This window comes from Cryptotermes secundus, unplaced genomic scaffold (genome assembly GCF_002891405.2).
Source record: "Cryptotermes secundus unplaced genomic scaffold, Csec_1.0 scaffold519, whole genome shotgun sequence".
NCBI lineage: Eukaryota > Metazoa > Arthropoda > Insecta > Blattodea > Kalotermitidae > Cryptotermes > Cryptotermes secundus.
The window spans coordinates 1167209-1184265 of record NW_019720169.1 but is presented as its reverse complement, the minus strand read 5'-3'; the positions used below and the strand labels follow the sequence as shown (position 1 = coordinate 1184265).

Genomic DNA, 17057 nt, shown 5'->3' with positions numbered 1-17057 from the left:
AAAGGCACGTGTCTCTTGTATATGTTTTCAGTTGACCTCGAAATATGGCGCATTTAGAGATTCAGAGGAATGCAATTCTTGGGATAATTTTCTAAGAATGTTTTTGATCTATCTTAAAGAATCAATGAGCCACACAGCTCGCGATACGCATCAGCTAGATCTGTGATTATTTTTCTTTATTGCTAGTGGGTGGGACTAAGTCCCTTGTACTGCGGCCACTTCTGGCCTATTGTACCAGCCCCAGATGATAGGTGAGGGTGGAGCAATTGGTGGAATGAAGATTGACAGAGGAAACCGAAGTACTCCGAGAATACATGCCCCAGCGTCTCTTTGTCCACCATAAATCCCACTTGACCAGACCCGGGATCAAACCCGGATCGCCGAGGTGAGATGCCAGCGACTAACCACTTGAGCTACGGCGCGGATAGATCTGTAACTAACTATAGTATCTTAGCATCCTGTTGCAGTTGGTGTAAAGCTATCCCTGTAACAGGCCATGGAGGCCCATAGGGTTGTGAGACGTCAAGGCTAACACATTTTCTAAACAGTCGGATCACAGATGGGACTGAAGTTGTCAGCCTTACGCGCCATCTATCCTTGTAACAGGCTGTGGAGGCCAACAGGGTTGTGACACGTCGAGGCTCACAGATGGCGGTAAGATTGCCAGCCTTACGCGCCTGCCGCCCTTTAACCCCAGGAAGATTCGTGGTACTCATTTCTGTTAGAGGCTGGGTCGACACAAGGGCCATAGTGAGGCTGGAAGAATTTAAGTCAATACAAAAATCCAATGACCTCATCGGAAATCGGTATTAGAATTAATTTTCAGTTGTTTACCGTCCACCATGCACTAACATGAAGATTTAAATTCAAATCCTTTTAAATTTCGCCACTGAACTGCACTGCCATCATCATGTGCTTGCAATTGCAGTAGCGCGGTGGGCACAGTAGTTCCCCCGAATTTCAACGCACCTGATGGTGGCCTAGTGGGCCGAAACGTATAGTGCAGTTAAGAATTTTAAAATGGAATTAATTTTAAACCTTGATATTAATTCATTGTAAATGGTAAACAACTCTCGTGTTCTGACTAACTTAATGAAACACAGATTTTCTCCGGACGCAAACAGTCGCTCAGGCAGTCAAGAGTTTGGCTGCCATTTATGGGTCATGAAACCGTGTAGTCTAGTTACCCAACAGACCTGCTACTAAAACTTCCTTTCCGTGGAAGCCTCAAATCTCACATAATCCTATGTACTAACTTCACACTTTCCTGTCAGTCAGTTTCAATGTCGAAGCCCTTTTCAGTTTCTGGCCATATATATATATATTCCTTTTTTTAATTCGGTTAGTGGGAGGTGGAGTCCAACTTGGTCCACTCGGCACGGCGGGCACTGATTGGTCTATTGTGGCCTGCTCCGGGTGATTATGATGATGGAGAATTTGGTGGAATGAAGATTGGAAGGGGAAACCGAAGTACTCGGAGAAAACTCGCCCCAGTGCCACTTTATTCACCACAAATCCCACCTGACCAGACCCGGGGCCGAACCCGGGCCGCCGCGGCGGGAAGCCAGCGACCAACCGCTTGAGCTATGGCTCGGCCTGGCCATATAACGAAATCTGAGCACACCGCTCACACTGTTCGCGCTGTCTGAGGTATAAATATCATTGGGATCGGGGGTTCGAATCCCACTCCAGGCATGGGTTTTGCCCCCTATAGGTAAAGGCTATCCTGTTTGTATGAATGACGGCTTCGAGTAGTTGGAACAGGTCACGCCGTTAGAGGAAGAAGAAATGTAATTAGCATTGTGTTACAATGTGGCCTTGACTCTGAGGGGAAGACAGGTCTGTCACTTGTATAGCTCAGTCGGTACAGCGACTGGCTACGGACTAGAACACGGAGGGGTCGGAGTTCGAGTCCCAGTAGGGTCAAGAATTTTCTCTTCTCCAAGTCGTCCAGACCGGCTCTGGGGTCCACTCAGCCTTCGATCCAATGCGTACCGAGGGCTCTGTCCCCGGGGCGTGAAACTGACCACGCACCTCCAACTAATGCTGAGGTCAAGAAAACGTGGATCTATACATACTCTCCCCCATACGCCTTCATGGCGTACTGCTTAATTAGTTAAGCAGAGGAACAACTTTACCCTTTTTACCGGAGTAATGGTCAAGTACCATAGTAATACACACGAATTACGTATATTCTCAGCTGTTTCTTATGTATGTTATTAAAATGGCCCCTATCAAACCAGTCTTCTTAAACATATCTTAGGTTACTCAGCTTTACTAGCTTTAGGGAGCCGGTATAGAGACGGGATACGGGGGTTTCACTGACGGCACAAGAAAGTCTTTTCTCCGCAGAGTCTACAACGGCTTCGGGGTCGACTCAGTCTAACAGAAATGAGTACCAGGAATATTCTTGGGGGGTAAAGGGCGGCCGGCGTGTAAGACTGACAACCTTACCACCACCTGTGAGCCGATTGTCTAGAAAATGTGGGAACCTCAACATCTCACAACCCTGTGGGTCTCCATGGCCTGTTACAGGGATAGTTTAACTTTTTTTTTTTTTCTATACAGGGATACATTTACCTTGTACCTTTACGGTATGTTTAGTCACTTGAACGGTGTTACATACGAAGCCGACAAATTTTATGTTATCAAGGCGCATGTCTGTTGATAAACTTTCAGTTGACCCCGGAGTGCGACATCTTGCGGGACTCACAAGAATAACAAGTCCTGCCCTGATATGTCGGAGAACCGTTTACTTAAAGAGAGCTGTTTCCGCACAGTCACGTGACTGATGAATGTCTTGCCAAGAAGCTAAACCACTGTCAGTGTAAAAGGGCCCTAAGTGTAGTCCAATGCTGTGTGTGGTAATGATGTAGGATCGGAAGTTGCTGGGGTTCTCCTCGCTGACCCTCCGTCAATTTCCCCTACTTCCCCCAATCTGTTAGTCATCTTTCCTTCCACAAGCGGGGGACGTTTCTTACCACAAGGGTATGAAAATGGGGATGTTGCACTCTGAACGTAAGAAAAACGTAAAGTTGTCCCTGTTAGAGGTTAGAGGTGAGTGGTCAGCTTCACGTCTCGGCCGCTTTACCCCCTGGAAACAGCCCCCAATACCCATTTGTTAGGAGGCTGGGTGAGCCCCAGAGCCAGTCTGGACGATGTGGATAAGAGAAAATTCTTGACCCTACCGGGACTCGAAATTCAACGCCTCGGCCGTCCAGCCCGTTGCCAGTCGCTATACCGACTGAGCTATCCCGGCTGCCTGGGGCTGTGCACTGTTCCCAGCGAAACCATTTGTTCTTTGTCCCTTGGCATAATTAATTAACTAATGCAATTAGTTCTATTCTTGTAAATTAGTTTTTTTTTTTTATTTATTTTTTTATCAAGGAGGCTAAGATGAGCAGGGCATGAAGAAGGCATTAGAGAGAGGTGCATGCGAATTTTTGGTTTGAGAACTTGGAAGAAGGCGTCCACCTGGAAGACTCAGGTGAAGATGGGATGATAATAAAACAAATAGTTCTGGGAAGAACGAATTGCCTATTTTCCTTACATACGTTTAGCATTTCACAAGACATGGACCACATATAAAACATCGCGTCCAACACTTTTCTATTGTTACTTGTGTATTTGTTACCGAGGGAAAAATTTTTACGTTGCCTAACAACGTTAAGAGGGGGGGGACAGAGACGGCAGGGTGCTTTCATAAATCTCCTTTTAATTTTCGGAAATAAGGACATTAAGCTAAAAATGGATGTTACAATAACAAAACGGGAGAGTGTGGGCACCATTCATCAGGGTCATGTTAGGAACAAGCTTTTGCGAGTACGATAATGAACCTTTGGATTCCATGAAATGTTGAGATTTTTTAGTGGCTGAGCAATTATTGGCTCCTCAAGAAGGGCTCAGCTTCATGGAGTTAGGTAGTTCATTAGTCAGAACAGGTAACTTGAACCATTAAGTCCTCGTTTATGCCCTGAGACATAAGACCACATTACGTAACCTGGACATTAATGACAACACGTATAACCTAATTCTGAAGCAGATCTAAGGTGCGGCTGGTCTTATATAAAATTCTCATAATTTTCTAATTAATGTTTTCTGAATCCTCTCTTTATCAATATCCCTGATATTGTACCTCCTTCCATTTCATAGTTTGTGTTACTTACGCGATATGAGTACTTGGTTTCAGCAACAAGTTGATCTGCAATCGCGCAGCAACATCAAGGGGAATCCCAGTATTCTGTAACATTAAAACAATCTCTCAGTTGCTGTCCTTCAACTTGGATACTAATGATATAACAAAGCAAAGCAAGTAAGAAGATGTAAANGCTTATATTTCGACCCTGAAGATGGAAATGATATGTTTCTCAGAAACGTCAGTTGAATTTCAACGGACTCTTCATAACTACCGCTATGAGAACCCCAAATTCTACAAAGCAAGTAATCTCAGTAAAAGAATAAATCCGTGGGGCACAGAAATTCTTCTTCTTCTTCTCCTCCTTCTTCTTCTTCTTCTCTGAATAAATGTAGGATGGCTTGAAATATGGGTTGAAGTATAGAAGAAATAAATCCCCACGGCCGTTAATTTCGGTTTTTTAGACCGGAGCCGCTCTTTCCTTGAAATATTGTAGCTCCTCAATTATCCTCACGAGGCTGAGTGGATCCCGTTCCAGACCCACTGTTTCTAAGAAAATCTGGTAGCGCCGGGAATCGAACCCGGGACCTCAGGATCTGTAGCCAGGAACTCTGACCACTAGACGACAGAGGCGGTCTACAGTAGTACAAGACGCGAAAATACTGCTATATATGAGGCGAGTTCTATCTTCTGGGATATAAAGCCGTCTAGTCTGCTGAAATTCAATGACTTTCAAGGAACTACACGGCATTGTATGCCATAAGACATAACTCCTGATAATCACCGCTGTGAGAACCTCAAATACTTTTTTTTATTTTGAAAAAGAAAATGCCCATCCAGCCCTCTGGAGCCTCAAATGCTACGACAGTTTACAGCACTTGGTGCCATCTACTGACAGAAATTTAGAACTAATTCTACAACACTGAGCCGGTCTGCTTGGCTCGGGCACAGTTTCATCACGAGAAAGCTGAAGCTGTTTTTCTCAGTAATTAATTGCGTGTAGTCCCGTGTTGTGTGTGTAAGGTGTCAATAAATCCAATCATTCAATCCAAACCCCCGTCTCATAAGTCACGTATAAATCCCCCATGACAATATTATTTAAATTATATTTCGAAAGATAAAGTTCGCCCAAAGGCCACTCACTGGCTCAAAAGTCATGTAAAACCGATGGCGAGCTGGATCTGGGCTCATCCCGCTGACGAGGTTTGCGTAGTAGGGGTCAGCATCCAGATAATGTGGGTATGACACAAATGCAGGAGCGCCGTAACGACATGCTGTCACGTTGAGGGTCCCTTGGGGAACACACTGGCCTCCGCAGTTGCACCAGTTGTCGTGGTCAATTGTGCCGTTGTCTAAGAGTCCTTTACCGAGTTCGAACCGGTACCCTGTCATACTATGCACCTCCACTTCTGCGGCATACTCGAAAGTGATCGACCTGAAAGAAGGAAGCACAGTCGAAACATCGCTTTACTAGATTGCGCCCTTCTGCACCTACTTATACTCATGGAGCTGAGCCCTTCTTAAGGAGAAGCCAAATCTGCAGCTACTCAAGAATTTCCCAGCATTTTATGGAACCCGAAGGTTCATTACCGTGTTCACAAGGGCCCTCCACTTGTCCCTATCCTGAGCCAGATCAATCCAATCCGTATCATCCCATCCTATCTCACTAAGATCCGCTTTAATAGTCAATGCACCTACACCTTGGTCTTCCCAGTGGTTCTTTTCTTCTGGCTTTCCCACCAATATCCTCTATGCATTCCTTCTGCGCCTCCAGTCAGTGAAATTTCTATTGTGAACAAGTGAATGGACCTTTGGGTTCCACGAGAGGCAATCCAATTTTGTAGTAGTCAAAGAGACTATAAATTTGCTCCATAGAATTGGTTCGGTTGGGATAGGTTCAGAATTTGTTCAGGACGTTTAGTCAGTCTGTCGGTTAATACTTCGGTCTGTAAGAGGGTCAGACAAAAATAAAATCAGCTAGCCAATTAGATAATTAGTTAATTACTTGGACAATTACTCGCATAATGGTTTGGTTAATTTGTTACTTAATTAAGAAATGTGCAGTCTTCTTGGTTGTAATTCTGTGTGGTTTGGAGATAGCAGGACTTGTCTCCATCTTAAGGGCCAAAGGGTAAGACAAACAGGAAATCAGCAGACATATGCAGTGTCTTCCGAAACGTCGAGCTGTCTCCGAATTACTCGACGTTATAATCCATAAGACCGTACTCTTCATAGTAACCGCTGTTGAGAACCTTAAATCATAAATCTGGAGTATCCTGTACTCACCTTCCTTATCCTGTAACCAGCCTAGCACCGAGACAAACACGAGACCCCACATTTGAAAACCGAGGACCTGGTACTTCGGTGCCTAGTCAGGGGCGATAACAGAGGGGCACAGACAAATTGTATAATGTTATTAACCAATAGTTTATATACATAATAAAGAAAAACGTTCCAAGGAATGAAACATTCTAAAGAGAAGTTATTTGATTCTTGCGAGTAGACTAGATAGACAGTGTCGCTGGAGTGGGTGGAGCAACTCGCAACTAACTGTAAGAAGATACTTGTTTCGATATATCTTATTGTGAGGTTGGAGACACCAACTCCTCTAGCGGTTGCACACGTCACTCCACTCAACGTGCTTCGCGGGTTTGGTTTTTCACTTGCCTGCCTTCCAGAGTTATCGGTTTTTTACGGGATATATTATTGCCACTGTAAGTTTTACTGCATTAGCGGTCATTTATAATATTATTTAGTTATATTTAACGATAGACGAGTAACTTTCGGCGTAGACGTTAAGGGAGATGTTGATTAAAATGGCCTAACCTGTACTGCCATCTTTACAATATAATAAGAAACATTTGCCGTATAGTTCAAAGCAGTTGTTTGCCTTATTTTATCAAGTGATAAACGTATTTTATGAAATATAAGTAATAGAATATCAATAGTCCTACAACACAATTTTTGCATTATTTGACACAAAAGTATGTGAGAAAACTACTACAGGGATAAAGAGGCGCGTAATGAATTGGTTGACATGCTAGCCGCGGAGTTGGTCTCACGGTTCGAGTAGCAGTCACCCGACACCTATCCCCAGCGCTTTCAGCTCACCTACATAAAACGTGTTTGAACAGTCGTGTCGACAACCACGTCTTATAAACTTACGCAGTTTAAGGAGTTTATTAGTTTGACTTTAAATTCTTAATTATTCAGGCCATTTAAACGATAATGAACCAGGTATGTTGGTCATAATATTGAAAAATATAGTAGGATTTTTCCTTGATTTTTGCATTTGTGGTTAAGCCTGGAAAAAAAAACATATGTGGAAGCTTCGCATTTTGCAGATTTTAACCCAACAGATCTATTGTACCTGAGCCTCTTAGCGCTGCAGTTATTTAAGAGTCCCTGAAAGCTACTCCGAAAATGAGTGGATTGTTATTAAATGTGTGTCCATGTGTCTAAGCGCCTACCCTGTACTACTATAGAAATTTTGGAGAAAACTGCTATGTACTCGTACAGGAAAAATACTATACGAGAGAATAAATGTACACTAAATTTCTGCCCGAAAGTCCAACGGGAAGAGACAGCTTGAAAGACCTAGTCATAGATGAGATCATTAAAATTTATCTTAAGGTAATGAAGCGTGATGTGGAGTGATTCACATGTCGGGATTCAATCGCTGGATCTTCTATAACGTACATGGTAAAGAATCTTCAGATTTTTCCGAGAAGATGTACAATTTCTTGTCAATATTAGAGATTATTTACATTTTCAAGAAGGGTTCTTCTCACTGCACTCCACTACCTGATTCTCTTCGACGTTTTGCTGATAAACTCCCGGGTTCCAAACATGCTGATAGCACCAATTCGAAATAAGATTACTGAATTTTAATATCCGTTTCTAACAACGTTCACAGAATGTACAGGATCTTACGTGCAGTGTGAAGCTTCTCAATATCACCTTCAAACTCGCGCTGTGTTCACTGTTCTCACAAACGAGATCCTGGAGACCGAATCATGACGGTAATCACTAAATGTCCGTGGAAGAAACTGCTCTATGGTCAGTCTGTAAGGGTGACAGGAATCTTCCTGCGGGGTATAAGGCGGCCGGCGCGTAAGACTGACAACCTCACTGCTATCTGTGAGCCGACTGTCTAGAAAATGTGGGAGCCTCGACGTCTCACAACCCTGTGGGTCTCCACGGTCTGTTCCAGGGATAGCTTTAGCAAGTTGCTTCAGGCACTTGTGTCTCTCGCATTCATATCGGAAGTGGAACAGACTATCCTAACTACGTGATTCTTCTCAGTCCGTCCAAGCGAATGCCGGAAAAATACTTGTAATAGGCCACGACCGCTTCCTTCCACATCATTTCCAATACATTATCGATTATCATCGAATCATTCGACGTATGATATTTCTGACAGAATCTATGAATGGGCTGCAACTGGTGATGATTCGTGATTTCATTTAGGTAGGAAATTTGACCCTAATTCTAACTGCAGAAGGCAGGCAGGCAGGCAGTCGAAGTTCCGTTTCTTGTTTAGAGGCTTAAACTCATGTAAATCTTAAACATTTTGTATTCGTGTGCTTTTATATTTAAAAGAAGAGTTCAGTAATTTCATGACGGGCTTTGTTTGTCAGTGTGAGTGACAGAAATATGAAAATCTGACAACTATTTTAGGATTTACAACGAATAGTTCAGTGCTTTCAAGAAAAGTTGCTTGATGCTATAGTGCTATGCGACTGATGTTGTGAATGTGAACTTAAGCTACGTTTTCTGGCCCTGCGTTCCGAACTGGACGTCCTCAACTTCTCAACCAAGTCAGCAGTACTACACACCATGGACCGTGGCACCAGGAGTGTCCAGCAAACCGTAAGTAGAACTGTGTGGTCAAACTTACTGAACCTTGGAACATCAAATGATCATTTTCAGAAATTTGGAGGTAGCAAACAGGTGTTGATAGGAGGGTGAAAGTGATTTCTAAAATGCAGAATTTGTTTTACATTTAATCACATAGTTTGAAAGTGAGCCCATATAGCGCAGTCGGTACAGCGACTGCTTACGGGCTGGACGATCGAAGGGGTCGGAGTTCGCGTCCCGGTAGGGTCAAGGATTATTTTCTTCTCTATATCGTCCAGACCGGCTGTAGGGCCCACCCAGCTCCTACCAAATTGGTACCGGGGGCTGTTTCCCCGGGGGTAAAGCGGCCGGGACGTGAATCTGACCACTCATCTCCACCTAGTGTCGAGGTCAAGAAAATGTGGATCTATACATCCACTCCCCCATACACGTTCTTAGCGTAGTTAAGTACAGGGACAGCTTTACATTCACCTTATCATATTGTTTGAAATAGAAGACTGATTAATGCTTTCGTCCTCCAGCCGTACTAACGGCTCAAAAGGCCACATGTAGCAAGGGAGTCACACTTTGGCGCGCATGGCCTTTACTAGCGATAATCGGGTAATAGCTTGTCCTTAGAAAGATGGTTTGGATACTTGCAACAAGTTGTCACTTCCTGTTTAATATGAGGACAAAATGGTACAGAGCCTAGCAACAGATTCCTATACATTCACTGATAAGATACAGAACTAGTGCTTATCGACAAGTTTGTCTACACTGCGAATGTGACTATTTTTTATTTGTTTCTGAATTGAAGTTGTAATTAATTTTTTCAGGACTGCCAAATGCCGATCACAGTGGCCGGCCGCGTGGTCTAAGGCATGAAACGCCTTCACTCGCTCTAACACTGAGATCGTGGGTTCGAATCCTACTCGTGGCATGGATGTCTGTCTGCGTTTATTCTGTGTTGTTCTGCGTCTAGGTATCGGCCTCGAGAAAGGCTGATCCCCCGTCCAAGGAATCTTACAGACTGTGTATCACTCACTCACTCACTCACTCACTCACTCATTCACTCATGGAGTTGAGCTGTTCCTGAGAAGCAGCCAATTGTGCAGCTACTCAAGAACATCCCAGCATTTTATGGAACCCGAAGGTTCATTACCGTGTTCACAAGCGCCCTCCACTGGTCACTGTCCTGAGCCAGATCAATCCAATTCATACCACCCCATCCTATATCTCTAAGATCCATTTTAATATTGTCCACCCACATACGTTTTGGTCTTCCTAGTGACCTCTTTCCTTCAGGCTTTCCCACCAATATTCTATTTGCATTCCTCTTCTCCCCATTCGTGCTACATGCCCTGCCCATCACATCCTCCTTGACTTGATTATTCTAATTATACTTGGAGAAGAGTACAAATTATGAAGCTCCTCATTATACAGTTTTCTCCAACCTCCTGTCGCTTTATCTCTAGACTGAGGGATCGCCGCTTGTCGGCGAAGTTAGTGCCAACTTTAGCGGATAGAGGGTGTCGCATGGTCAACGCAACGAATCCCCACGGCCGTTAATTTCGGTTTTATAGACCGGAGCCGCTTATCCTCACGATGCAGAGTGGACCCCGTTCCAGACCCACTACTCCTCATAAAATTTCTCACAACACATTAAGGATTAAGAAAGTATGTAATGACAGAAAGTGTCACTTACCTGCAGAGGTCAGGCGAAAACATTACCACTGGCTTGTCCTTTTTCCGTCCAGGAGGAAATAGCTCTCCAGACGAGCCAATCACGTGACCACATTCAGCCTCAAAGAAGTCCGTGCGATTGTTGTAGTTCCAGTTACGTAACTTTCCAACCTGCATGACGTCATCTTCCCCAGTTTCCATGTTGAACACCCCGTCAAATTCTGCAGAACCATTCCTCGTGTAGAACCAACCAAACTTATCTACAGGTATCCTCGTCTGTGCTAGATGCGGCATCTTCATAGCCATCGTGAGAAGAGGGTCGCTGTACCCGTCGAACAGAAACTCCCCTACTGTCTTGGTTATCCAGACGTTCTGCCCTGTCACTCGGATAGCTCCGGATAACGGAAGTTGTAGGAAAGCGCTCCGAAACCGCGACACAGAAGTTGCAGACTGCAACAACAACAACTCTGTGGCTTTATTACCGACCGAGCGACAGCCGCTTGTCGGCGAAGTTAGTGCTAACTTTAGTGGATAGAGGGTATCGCATGGATCCCCACGGTTTTCTAGACCCGAGACTGCAACAAGTAGTTTAAAGTGTCTTGAAGAACGCCTTGTCACTGAGAGCGGTAAAAACATGGTACACTTCTCCCTGTGCTTAATTAATTAAGCACTATGTCATGAAGATNGGACCTGTCGTCTTGACAGATTACTGATGATGATGATGATGTCATGAAGACATATTGGGGAATGGAGGTATAGCTCCACCATTCTTGATCTACGTAGTAGATGTAGGTGAGTGGTCAGTTGCACGAACCGGCTGCTTTCCCCTGGAGGGAAAATCCACTGATACCCATTTGATAGGAGGCTGAGTGGGCTCCAGCGCCGGTCTGGGCGTTGTGGAATATAGAAAAACCTCTTGCCTCTATCAGGAACCGAACCCTGGCAGTACAGCATGTAGCCCGTTGTTGTACCGATTGAGCTATCATGACTCTCCCATCACTGAGAGGTTCATAAATAAACTGGCAAAGCTTATTGCCAAATAATTCTTCTTCTAAAGTTCGTATTCATTGTTATGTCCTTGGGACAGCTCAGTCAGTACAGGGGTTAGGCTGGTCTAACTGACCTGTCACAGCTTGCGCATAGGAACAGCTGTGTATTAAGTAATTCTTGAGAACTGTGACATTTCCCAATGCTTACAGTAAGTTGTGTCCTATAGTTTGTGAAACCATGATATAACCATTTAAAGCACAGAAGTTACTGTACTTACTTCTTCTAACATTAAGAAACAATATTTTTCCCTTTCATGGCGGAAATTTGTGCAGAGACATGAGGTAGCGTAGTCGGTTGAGGCACTATGCTACAAGCCGGGAGGTCGCGGGCTCGATTCACGATGAGGTCATTGGATTTTTCCAAGTGACCTAATCCTTCCAACCGCACGATGGCCCTGGGATCGACTCAGCCTCTAACAGAAATGAATACCAGAAATCTTCCTGCGGGTAAACGGCGGCCAGCGAGCAAGGCTGACAACCTTACCGCCATCTGTGAGCCGATTGTCTAGATAATGTGGGAGCTTCGACGTCTCACAACCCTATGGTCCTCCACGGTCTGTTACAGGGATAGCTTTACTTTCTTTACCATAGTGGAAATTTGTGGATTTCTTATTAGCATTTACCTATTTGCCTTAGTAACTGAGACACGGTGTGTCTTCTGTGAGGCAGGAATTAAATAGCTTTCTATTTAGATGAAGCTAACGTCTGAGATAGTTAAGGACGTCCTGAGCGTTCTGTGTACATTCGACTGGCTGATCACTGAAAAGCAGCAACATTTTCCGTTAAGTAAGTCTAATTTAAGGGTTTAAATCCGGGTGGGATTTTTGAAGGGAAACGCATCATCAGACTGAATGTTTGCAGCTTCCACCCACCACAGAACTCTGCACTTTCAGCTCGTTATAATGGGCGCTATCTTTGAACCGACATACAACTACTAACTAAAATACTGTATCTCTCGTTAGATGTATATTACTGGGCAAATTCAGGTTATGTAATCATGAAAATCGGAACTGTTGTTTCATCTCCAGTACTTAATGTTTAGTTATGCTTTTGCTTTTTAAAAATAACGACTATTAATTAATAACACTTTAATGAACAAAGATCCTCTATAGCGTTTGTTGTTATTTAAATACTAACGAATTAAATCTTCTCGGGCGATCGGCCATGTTAATATATAACTGGGACCCAACGTTTCGCAGACTGTTTCCGTCTCCTTCATCATGGGTTAAGACGATAAGTGTCGCGGCCGCATTTTGTATTTATACCATGCTCATCATACGTGCCCTGATGATGTAGGTAGAGACTTACTTACTTACTTATTACTTACTTACTTACTTACTTACTTATGGAGCTGAGCCCTTCTTGAAGATCCACTAATTGTGCAGCTACTCAAGAATTTCCAAACATTTTATGTAACCCGAAGGTTTATTACCGTGTTCACAAGAGCCCTCCACTGTTCCCTATCCAGAGCCACATCAGTCCAATCCATATCATCTCATTCTATCTCTCTAAGATCCATTTTATTATTGTCTACCCGTCGAAGCATTTTTCTTCCCAGTGGTCTCCTTCCTTCTGTCTTTCCCATCAATCTCCTATATGCATTCCTCCTCTCCCCCATTCGTGCTACATGCCCTGCCCACCTCATCTTCCTTGACTTGATTATTCTAATTATACTTGGAGAAGAGTACAAGTTATAAAGTTCCTCATTATGAAGTTTACTCCAATCTCCTGTCACTTCATCTGGAGGTAGAAACAGGATCCGAAATATTGATTATTGACCCTATATCGACACAGCTGATCGCCAGACAAGACTTTACTACATACAAACACCACAAAATCAAACAATACATTACATGCTAACCAGTGTAACACTCGTGAATTTAACGGAAAACATCATTTATTGTAAATAAACTCTATACTCATCTCCATCTATCGCCGAGGTTAAGATCGCGTGGATCTATACCTCCACTCCCCTATACGCCCAGATGGCGTGACATTTAATGAAGAACAGGGACAAGTTTATCTTCTTAACCTTACCTGTTACTTACTTCCTTCCAAGTAATTTGCCTAAATCTTATGTCTTATAAGACCGCTTCAGTGGTCTAGTGGTCAGAGATCCTGGCTACAGATCCAGAGGTCCGGGTTCGATTCCCGGCCCTACCAGATTTTCTGAGAATTAGTGGGTCTGGGACGGGGTCCACTCAGCCTCGTGAGGATAATTGAGGGGTTACTTCAAGAAACTAGCGGCTCCGGTCTAGAAAACCGAGCTTAACAGCCGTGGGGATCCGTTACACTGACCACGCGACACCATCTATCCGCTGAAGTTGGCACTAACTTTGTCGACAAGCGGCGTTCGCTCGGTCGGTTTAGTCACTTGCGGACTATGGGCTACGGCGTTCTTATGTCTTGTAAAACATTCAGTAACTTATCCCTTTTACATGTGTAAATTTGTAAGTAGAAGACTGAGACAAACCAGAGCAACCGCGTTGAGTGTAGTGACGTTGTCCTTCAGAGTACCGTTGGAGTTACTGGGGTCGAAGTACCACCATTTCTTCTGCTTGTATGACACCGTGCGGTTTGCGTTCCAGGTGACGTTCACTTTCTCGCGAGTTTCTCTGTAAAGAAATGAAGGAAAGCAGCAGACACTTTACACGCAACTTTCAAGATCATAATGACTATCAAGCACACGCCAGGATGTCTTCACGGGGAGGGGGTGCAACCAGTTTTTCCCAAAAGTGAACAGCCACGAAATTTCATTACAAACTTGTACGTTTGCGAAGCTAAAGACTATTTTTGCTGACAATTCTAAGGTATACAATATAATTATGTTTTTAGTGCTTTTAAGATTTTGGTGACCGCCTCTGTGGTCTAGTGGCCAGAGTTCATGGCTAAAGATTCAGAAGTCCCGGGTTCGATTCCAGATGCTACCAGATTTTTTTAGAAGTAGTGGGTCTGGAACGGGGTTCACGCAGCCTCATGAGGGTAACTGAGGAGCTATTTCAAGAAACTAGCAGCTCCGGTTTAGAAAACCGAGCTCAACAGCCGTGGGGATCCGATGCGCTGACCACGGCACACCCTATATCCGCTAAAGTTGGCACTAACTTCGCCGGCAAGCGGCGGTCGCTCGGTCGGTATAGTTCGCTTGCGAACTACAGGCCACAAAGTTTGTTATATTTGTTCGTTTTTTGTTAAGATTTGTTATTCATTGTTGGCATATTTCCTTTTTAGCCTATTTTGGTTCCTACTTTAACTATTTTGAGAAAATGAATGTAAGCTTGTATCATATCCTTCCTACATATCCCCACTCCCTATTAACTTTTGAACGCCTGAACCAATCTTTATGAATCTTTGTATGTATACCATGGCACTTGAGCCCATCCTAACGACGTACTTCATACATTTCTTCCATTAGTCTGTGTGTCTGTATGTGCATCTACCTGTCGTTGCTAGGCAACGGCTAGATAAAAGCTTTACTGCGGCAATGAATTCACACGCAACAATGGCTGAATTATTGGACGAGTCGTTTTTGTATTTTCTGTGTCATATCAAGGAAAAGTAGGCGATTATTTCTTCCCAGAACTTCTTGTTTTGAATTCTGAACCCCCGCCAGCGCTCAAGGTATCGAAAATATGTATGTAATACCAGATTTATAGGACAAAAGGATACATAACCAAAATGGTATGCTCATATGCAACTGTGGACATATAGGTACATCCCTGGTAATCCTTAGTGTCTGGAACTCTTCTCTCCACATCCTTAGAAACCAGCTCCATGGAAGAGAGTCCTTCTTGAGAAGCTAACAGTCGCTCATCTACCAAGTCATTTCCTGCCTGGTTATGAAACCGTAAGATTCAGTACCGTATTCACAACACACTCCATTGGATTCTGTGCTAAGACAATTGAATTCAAATCCATACCCTCACACATTAGCCCTGTAAGATCCATTTTTAATATTATACACACTTCTGTGCCTCTGTTTCCTAGATATTCCTCATCCTTCAGGTATACTTACTTACTCATGGAGCTCAGCCCTTCTTGAGGAGCCGCCAATTCTGCAGCTACTCAAGAATTTCCCAGCATTTTATGGAACCCGAAGGTTCAATACCGTGTTCACAAGAGCCATCCACTGGTCCCTATCCTCAGCCAGATCGATCCAATCCATACCATCCCATCCTATCTCTCCAAGATTCATTTTTAATATTATACACACTTCTGTGCCTCTATTTCCTAGATATTCTCCATCCTTCAGGTATACTTACTTACTCATGGAGCTCAGCCCTTCTTGAGGAGCCGCCAATTCTGCAGGTACTCAAGAATTTCCCAGCATTTTATGGAATCCGAAGGTTCATTACCGTGTTCACAAGAGTCCTCCACTGGTCCCTGTCCTCAGCCAGATCAATCCAATCCATACCATCCCATCCTATCTCTCTAAGATCCATTCAATCCTTCAAGTACACCGATTAAAATTTCCGTATGCACTTCTCATTTCTTCCAAATTCTTTACAATTCAGTATTATCTAGACGTAGAGTTGAACGCTACATTAAGTGAGGTACTGAACCCATCTCTAAATACATAAAATCGTATAGCCTGTGTACGGGCGAAAAATAGATTTGTCTACACAGCATTCTAAAACTGATGGCGAATTACTGACCCTAAGACGTAACTGTCGGCCGTAATCAAAATTAGTTGCTGTTTTCTCCTCCGGTTGTCACTGCACGGTGTATCAGGTCGAACACGTTAAGAGGCGCTCTGGGGTCACAAAGATCAACAGCAGGTTCCTGTTTTATCGATAATCCCTTTAATAGACTGCACGAAGACTTGATGCAATAATTTCATCAAAGCTAATTATCGTTTAACAAGACTCAACTGCTGAACAGTTATGCCACTTAGAGAAAAACTAAGAAATGTATGGTTTATTACTTAATAGGGAGCAATTTTGTAGTTCCCGTCCACTGAATATTACTTACGTTATGACAGGCATGCATGCTGAGTGGGTTACGGACTGTAAAGGAGGTAAACTACAAACTTAAAGTCTTCGAACCATCGTCTTAAAGTTGCAGATATTCAAAGTGCTTCACATTTCTTTCAAGTTGGAACTAGTATTCACTATTGGGATGTCTGCATCGATTTTTTTTATAATTCCCTTAATAAAGTTGCATATTTTGAGATATGTTCTATAATTCGAAATTCTAAGGTCTCGGGAATAGTTCAGTCAATACAACGAATAGGCTAGGGGATTCACGCCCGGGGTTCGCTTCCCAGTAGGCTGATTTTTCTCTTATCCATAGCGTCCAGACCAACTCTAGGGCCCATTGAGCCTCCTATCCAATGTGTACGGGGCCAAGAAACT

The 17057-nt window shown here is 43.6% G+C and overlaps 1 protein-coding gene across 1 annotated transcript in view; it reads right to left on the bottom strand.

The window, feature by feature from the left end:
* Positions 1–17057, bottom strand: part of LOC111867684 — a 47639-nt gene that overhangs the window by 24283 nt on the left and 6299 nt on the right. The window contains exons 3-6 of the mRNA XM_033752829.1: positions 14180–14321; positions 10680–11107; positions 5279–5570; positions 4167–4240 (exon numbers count right to left, since the gene is read on the bottom strand). Coding sequence (XP_033608720.1) covers positions 4167–4240; positions 5279–5570; positions 10680–11107; positions 14180–14321 — 936 coding nt within the window. The remainder of the gene's footprint in view (positions 1–4166; positions 4241–5278; positions 5571–10679; positions 11108–14179; positions 14322–17057) is intronic.